General features: G+C 36.9%; 1 protein-coding gene across 1 annotated transcript in view; it reads left to right on the top strand.

The window, feature by feature from the left end:
- LOC128251132 (zinc finger protein 239-like) overlaps nt 1-4,521 on the top strand; it is a 10,880-nt gene extending 6,359 nt beyond the window's left edge. The window contains exon 2 of the mRNA XM_052977583.1: nt 477-4,521. Within this exon, the coding sequence (XP_052833543.1) occupies nt 820-1,593 (774 nt within the window). The 5' untranslated portion in view covers nt 477-819 and the 3' untranslated portion in view covers nt 1,594-4,521. The remainder of the gene's footprint in view (nt 1-476) is intronic.
- Nucleotides 4,522-7,947: the final 3,426 nt, after the last annotated feature.

The following is a 7,947-nucleotide window of genomic DNA, read 5'->3' as shown; positions in this document are numbered from 1 at the left end:
CTTGACCCCAGTTCTTGACTGGTACTCATTTTATCAACCCTGAAAGGATGAAAGGCAAAGGTGACCTCAGTGGAATTTGAACTCAGAATATAAAGATACAAAATACCACTAAGAATTTTGCCGAAGACCATGCTAACGATTCTGTCAACTCACCACCTGATTCTGAATAAATATTGATTTCAAATTTTGGCACAAGGCCAGCAATTTTGGGGGAGGCAGGTAAGTCAATTACAATGACCCCAGTGCTCAACTGGTACTTATTTTGACCCCAAAAAGATGAAAGTAAAAATCGACCTCAGTGGAATTTGAACTCAGAAATACCGCTAAGCATTTTGCCCAGCATGCTAATGTTTCTGCCAGCTCACTGCCTTATTTATCAATATAATTATCATCAAAGATGTCAAATTTCCACTGTTAAATCTTCATTTTTTAAAAAAGTATCTGCTATTGTTTACACTGTTTTTCTTTTATTCCAGGAAACCAAATGACATCAGAATTAAAGAATAATTTTTGACTTTCAACAAATCATCATATATCCATTATCTTTCAAAGACTAAAGGAAGTTATTTACACCAAAGAGATATAACCTTGTTCATGTAGAATTATGATAGAATTACTTTAAAATATTTGATCAAACACAGAGATAATGAGCAATATTTCCGTTCATTAATGTTTGGATGATCCTGCATTCTAATTATACAAGGACTACGAAAGGATATGCAAGTTCTTCATACATTGAATGACTTTAGAATTGATGATACATAGTTGAATTTATATTTGTTTGACTAACAAAGAAAAGCCTGTATATTGTGAGAAATTATGGAAAACAAATTGGGTGAGGACGGTGCTAAACGTAAGACACAGTCTAAAAAGATTGACTATACAGAGGAGATGTCAAAAGATGCAGGTAAAGTATTATACTACTGTGATATCTGTAAAAAGTGCTTCTCTCGAAAACGTACCCTCACTACTCATAAACGTACACATACAGGAGAGAAACCATATCATTGTGATATTTGTGGTAAGTCATTCTCTCAAAATCATGACTTAACTAAACACAAACGCATCCATACAGGAGAGAAACAATATCGCTGTGATATCTGTGGCAAATCATTCTCTCGAAATGATCACTTAAATATACACAAACATACTCATACAGGAGAGAAACCATATCATTGTGATATTTGTGGTAAATCATTTTCTCGAAATGATCACTTGGCTACTCACAAAAACATTCATACAGGAGAGAAACCTTATCACTGTAATATCTGTGGTAAATCATTCTCTGAAGGAAGTACCTTAATTAAACACAAACGTATTCATACAGGAGAAAAACCATATCGCTGCGATATCTGTGGTAAATCATTTTCTGATGGAAGTACATTAACTAAGCACATACGCATTCACACAGGAGAGAAGCCACATGACTGTGATATCTGTGGAAAATCATTCTCACAAATAGGTAATTTAACTAAACACAAACTCATTCATACAGGAGAGAAACCCTATCAATGTGATATTTGTAATAAATGTTTTTCTCGAAACAATGATTTAATTAAGCACAAAGGCATTCATGACAGGAAACCCACTTAACTGTGATGTCTGTGATAAATCATTTCTATGGACTCCTTTGATTACTATTTTATTCTGGTGGACCCCCATAGCAATTCGATGTTTAAAAACTTGTTTTATAGAAACGTCTTTCAAGTATCCTGTTTTGTTTTTTATGCATTAACTTGTGTAGGCTGAACTATGTAAAACACCAGAGAAAGAAACCTAACTGCTTCTTGTAATAAATACATCTAAAGCAAAATTTTATCATGGACCCTTAATGAACTACTGTGAATCCCTAATTTGCTATTTTGCTTGTGTTGACCCCCAGAAGTCTTACTTGGACCCTGGTTGAGCAGCATTGCTCTGAACAGACAATTAACTATGTTTATCTCCATACGTATAGAAGAGTGATTCTATCAATGTCAAAAGGCTTCTGTGAAAGAAATGTTTTATGTAACAATAAACATATTGAAACAAGGATGAAAGTACAACCTTCTAACATGATATCTTTGATCTTCTTATCTTTTACTTGTTTCACTCATTAGACTGCGACCATGCTGGGGCACCACCTTGGAGAATTTTTAGTCAAAAGAATTGACCCCAGTACTTTTTTCTCTCCAAGTCTGGTGCTTATTCTGTCAGTTTGTTTTACCAAACTGCTAAGTTATGGGGAGTTAAACACACCAGTACCAGTTTTCAGGCAGTGGTGGGGGACAAACAGACACAAAGACACACACACACACACACACACACGCACACACACACACACATATGTGATGGGCCTCTTTCAGTTTCTGTCTACCAAATCCACTCACAAGGCTTTGGTCGACTTGAGTCTATAGCAGAAGATACTTGTCCAAGGTGCCACACAGTGAGACTGAACCTGGAACCAAGTGATTAGGAAGCAAGCATCTTACCACACACCCATGCCTGCACCTGATATGTTATATCCTATAACATCCATTTTTCATGCTGGTATGGGTTGGACGGTTTGACCAGAGTTGACAAGCTGGAGAGCTGCCCCAGGTTCGAGTTTGATTTGGTTTGATTTCTACATCTGGATGCCCTTCCTAATGTCAACCACTTTATAGTGTATGCTGGGTGCTTTTATCATGGCACTGGCACAAGCACTTTTACATGGTGCTAGCACATGTGGTTTTTTTTATGAGGTACCAGCCCACTTGCTGGCCAGTCCTCTTCAGGAGATGCAGTCTTAACACTTCTGCTGTGGAGGATGGGTCTTCTTGAGTACAGCAAGGCACCAGGTATCTTGATCCTTTGCCATCTCATCTGAAAGGTTCAGCATCCTTAGGTTTCCTTCAGTACATCACCCCATGTCTTCCTGGGTCTCTCTCTTCCATGAGTTCCATCCACTTTGAAAGATTGGCACTTCTTTATGGAGCTGTCGGCATCCATCCACATCACGTGAGCAAACCAGCGCTTTCTTCTGTCTTGCACTCTGCATTTAATTTCACTTTTGCTATTTTTAGTTCACTTATTTTTCCAGATAGAAGAAAAAGTACTACTGATTTATATGACATTTTGATGAAATTTCTGAGAAATTTATTACCATATAGCAGTGATAATATTACTGTTCAGTCATTATATTATAAATAATATGGAGAGACAACAGGGTGATGCTGTTAGATGGAGAGATTAAGAAGGTAAAGGAAAAGGTGAAATACTGTAAATGAATAGATTAAGGGAAGTTAAAAGAAAGAAGTTAAAATCAAGTTAGAACAGTACAAGAAAAGGTGAAAAATAATTTTTATAGAAATTTTGTTTTTAGAAATGTTTAGAAATTTTTTTTCTTAAGAAGGATCAAAAAACCACTTAAAGAAAAATTTTCTAAAGCTTAATGAACTTCACAAACTTCAAAAAAGACTTAAGGAAAATGTTTCTAGACAATCCATAAAAATACACAAATCATCATCATCATTTAACATCTGTTTTCCCTGCTGGCATGGGTTGGATGGTTTGACAAAGCTGAACAATTGAAGGGCTGTTCAGGTTCCATGTCCTTCTGGTATGGTTTCTATGGCTGGATGCCCTTCCTAACACCAACCACTTTATATACCTTTTCTCTTTGGAAAGGTGATACTTTCAGAATGAAATTGAAATATGTTTCATAACTTTGTTGTTCAATTTGACCATCTGGCTGGATGGTGTACTGACTATTTTTTCAGCTGGACATTAATTTGCTGTTGTAGTCCTGTACAAAATGAACATAGTCTGCTGTTTGGAATGATATTTGCTTGTGCTGCAGTAACAAGTTTGAAGTCAATGCTCTGTTTATCTTCTACTATGACGGCTTGTGTCCTGTCAAATATTACTGCATTTATTTCCAGTGTGTGCCAGTACCACCTGTCTGGCCTTCGTGTGGGTGACAAGTAAAAGCACCCACTACACTCTCTGAGTGGTTGGCGTTAGGAAGGGCATCCAGCTGTAGAAACTCTGCCAAATCAGATTGGAGGCTAGTGTTGCCATCCGGTTTCACCAGTCCTCAGTCAAATCGTCCAACCCATGCTAGCATGGAAAGCAGACGTTAAATGATGATGATGATGATGATGATGAAGGATTGTTTTCCTATATACATATTCCTGACATCTCCTGTGATTGTTTAGAGTGGCACACATTGGCAAAATGATTCGGTGTCTGCATTTTATGCATATTTTCCGTAGGCATAGCATTATTTTAGGTGGGTGAATGCAACTCATTTTCCACACGAATGGATGCAGCTATTTCTTAGGCTTTTTCTTTGAGCTTTTAATGATGTGCTTTTAAACTGTCCTGGCTTGTTTTATCTTGTTTGTTGATATTTGTTTTGTATCCCAGCTGACGCTAAAGATTCTTCCATGATGCTTTTTACTGGTGTAGCACTTATATTAACTCTACATTTATCTACTGCTTTTTTTTTTTTAACATTAATTCTGCACCCTGAAGCAGTAGCTTTTGAATATCTTTGTTTTTCATTCCACATACGATCCTATCTCTGGTTAAACTGTTTTGTAAATTTCAAATTTCATAGTCTTCACCTTTCTGTTTAATATCATTTGCAAATGAATAAATTTCTCTGATGGGAATTTCCTTTTAACAGAGATAATTTTAGCTTTAATGTTAGGGTTTTCAAATTCAAAAGAATTGAATACCTTTTTTGTTGACTGCCACAGTTTGTTTTCCTCATAATATTCTTTCTTAGTCCTTGTCCTTATGAACTTCCCCACTTAGAAAATGATTGATAAATATTGAAGCATGTCTATCAGGATACACCAACACATTTTAATCCAAGGGCCCGACATTACCAGGTAAGCTAGTTTGAGTTTCAAATGCATGTCTGTCTGTATGTATGCATGTTACTATTTAGTTTTATTTCAAGATTTCTTGCTAATAGTGAAAGAGCTGGTTTTTAACCTAGATCCAAGGCTCCTTCGCTGGAGTTTCAACAACATCAACAGGGTATTTGTGTATGTATGTATATGTGCAGTATTTGGAATCAGTGCATGTGTAGATTTGTATGTTTTGTTTTATGTATGTATTCTCATGCATATAGTTGCATGTTTAGACATACACTTATGTACTTAAATGATAAACTTCTGGAAAGTTATACAAATTTTTTACAGTTCCAGTGATGGCTTGAATCTGTAGTCTTAGAATTAGCTTTCTCCTTTCTGGACTTGTAATCTGGATAGAGTAACTGTAGATTTCTTAATAATTCAGCATATTTTTCTTTTTCACTGATCTTTAGCTTTATGTTAACATCAGCAGGGCAGCTGATTTCCACAACTGTACACAGTTTCTCTTCTCTATTCCAAATCATTATGTCAGGTCTATTATGTTTACATTTTGTTGAGGTCTTCCCTGGCACATTCCACCAGTGTTCCTTTTTATTATGAGCAGCTATGGCTTCCACCATACTGTGGGTTCTTATTTCTTTGGCCTCAAAGTTATCCTTCTGACAGATCTCATTATACAGTGTTGTAGCTACAACATCGTGTCTCATTGGTAGATAATGTTGTGATGACATTTTCAGACAATTGCTTATGATGTGGGTGATATCTTTGGTGTTAACTCCACAAGTGCAGCACCAGTTTTGTGGAGTTAACACCAAAGATATCACCCACATCATAAGCAATTGTCTGAAAATGTCATCACAACATTATCTCCAAGCCAATTCATGCTACCACAACACATTGATTTACACTCAAAGACGCACGCGTGTGTGTGTGTGTGTTTGTGTATATGTTAGAGTGTGTGTATGTCCGTGTACGCACGCACACACGTGCGCGTGGAAGGCATATGACTTAACCATAAACATGCACATGTCCTTGTAACATACAGGGTACGAGTGGTATTTGAAAGCACATTTGCACTCTCTTTAAACCACTTAAAAGATGTTTGTCTTTTAGTGCCATCACAGCAGATAAAATGCTAAAACTAGAAATGAAAAGACATGCAGTCATTGTTGCCATATAAACACCAGTGAGTTCAAAAGCAATCAAATGACGGTAAGAGGTGTTCATCAGAGAGCAGAATAAATAATAAATCTTGCTATAATGGGCGTTATGTCCGTCTGTCTGTTTCCTCTTCATGGTCAAACGGCTGGACCAGCGGTCACAGTGTTTTTCGGGAGTACGAAGGAGGCAATCAGGAAAGTTTGCAGCGAAAAAATGTGAAAAAGAATGATTATTTAATGGAAATTGAGTTTTGTATTAATAAATCACCTTTGATGCTTTTCTTTTTTTTTTTTTTGTTAAAATTCCGGTGACGAGGATAAACTCTGGATTTCCCCACCGTTATAGTTCGTGAATTTAGAGGGCTTAGATTTGCGATACTATCCCTTTATTTCCCACCGTAGATGGGCAGATTTGCTATCTTACTATAATGGGCGTTAAGTCCGTCTCTTTGTCTGTTCACTTTTCACGGCCAGACCTACTGGACCAGTGGTTACGATATTTTTCGGGATTACGAGACGGTCGTCGGGAAGGTTTTTAGTATTAAAAAATCAGAAAGTATGATTATTTCGTGGATATCGATTTTTGAAATTATAAACCACCTTCGCATTTTTATTAAAAATTCATCGATAACCAGTAACTCTGGATTTTCATTGTATAGTTCGTGTCCCCACCGTAGATACAAAGGGGGGGGGGGGGTCGAGGACGGTTGATACTATTAATAAAATGGAAAAAGTGTATGTCAGTATATAGTGTGTGTGATTATTTAGTGGTTATTGAAGTGTGTCAGTCTCGAGCAAGATTCGAAACGGCCAATTGAAGCGGTGTTATTTACATCTCAGTTTTGTCAATCAAAATAACCCATGGTACCAGAACATCCTGACATTATTCGCATAGAAGAGTGAGAAGTAAGCCTTAGTCTGATTTTTTGCAACCCTAATGATTCTGCTCGCGCATTCACACCAAAGAAGGCACAGAACCAGATATTAGATCGTGTAGGTGTATTTCTACACACGGCCAGTTATACGGCGCTATGAGTAGAGCAGCGGACTCTAGTAATTTGAAAATTAGTGACGACCAAACAGAAAATATCGCCTGCAAAGTTCTGTGATCATATTGATATTATCGAAAGGAATATGAGTCATAATTCAAATAAGGAACTTTGTATAAAAGTATGAACAAGCGTAAAATAGTGTAAACAACTAAAATAAAAGTATATCTAAATAACATTTTTTTCTTAATACATTTTATGTAGTTGTCGCAGGAAGCTCTGGCTTTCGTTCATGATACAGAGACTGGGAGCCTATTTCAGTTTGGGAGTGAATCGGTCATCATCAACACGTCACTTAGTTGATGATATGTCGGTCATCAACACATGTCACTTAATCGCAAACACGTCATATAGCTGCGACAAAATGCTGTATCGCCAACAATAATGTGATTTCTCTAAGATATCACCCAGTGATCTTTCAAGTCCATTTACATATTTCTCAATACATGCTGCTGTTATGACTTCCCTCCTTCATTCCTCCACCGTAGATGGGTAGACTTGCTAGTTGCTAGAATCACCGTAATCTGTCTTACAAGGTGTTCGAGATCTATTTGACGGTTTGCATCCGATAAAATTGCAAGGGAGCGAACCCTACCATCTCCTAGCGCCGAAACCAGTAGACCAATCCTGGTTTCGAACTACTGCGTTGATCTCTTAGAGATTTCAGAACTTGCAGATGCAACACAAAGTTTTGTCAGTGAACAGGTTGTGGTTTCAGAGCGACGAAAATATTTTGGCATAAATTAAATTTGAATGTTGAAGTGAGTCTAACGGTATTTTGTGTGTTCTTATATGCAATTGTTTTTTTAATATTAAATGTTGAAGTGAATCTAACGGGTTTTTTTTTTTGTTTTCCTTGAATGGCTAACAAATATCTTCGAAACTGCAATT

The sequence above is a fragment of the Octopus bimaculoides genome, chromosome 28 (assembly GCF_001194135.2).
Source record: "Octopus bimaculoides isolate UCB-OBI-ISO-001 chromosome 28, ASM119413v2, whole genome shotgun sequence".
NCBI lineage: Eukaryota > Metazoa > Mollusca > Cephalopoda > Octopoda > Octopodidae > Octopus > Octopus bimaculoides.
Note: the sequence above shows the minus strand (reverse complement) of the source record. Positions and strands in the feature narration are given on the sequence as shown.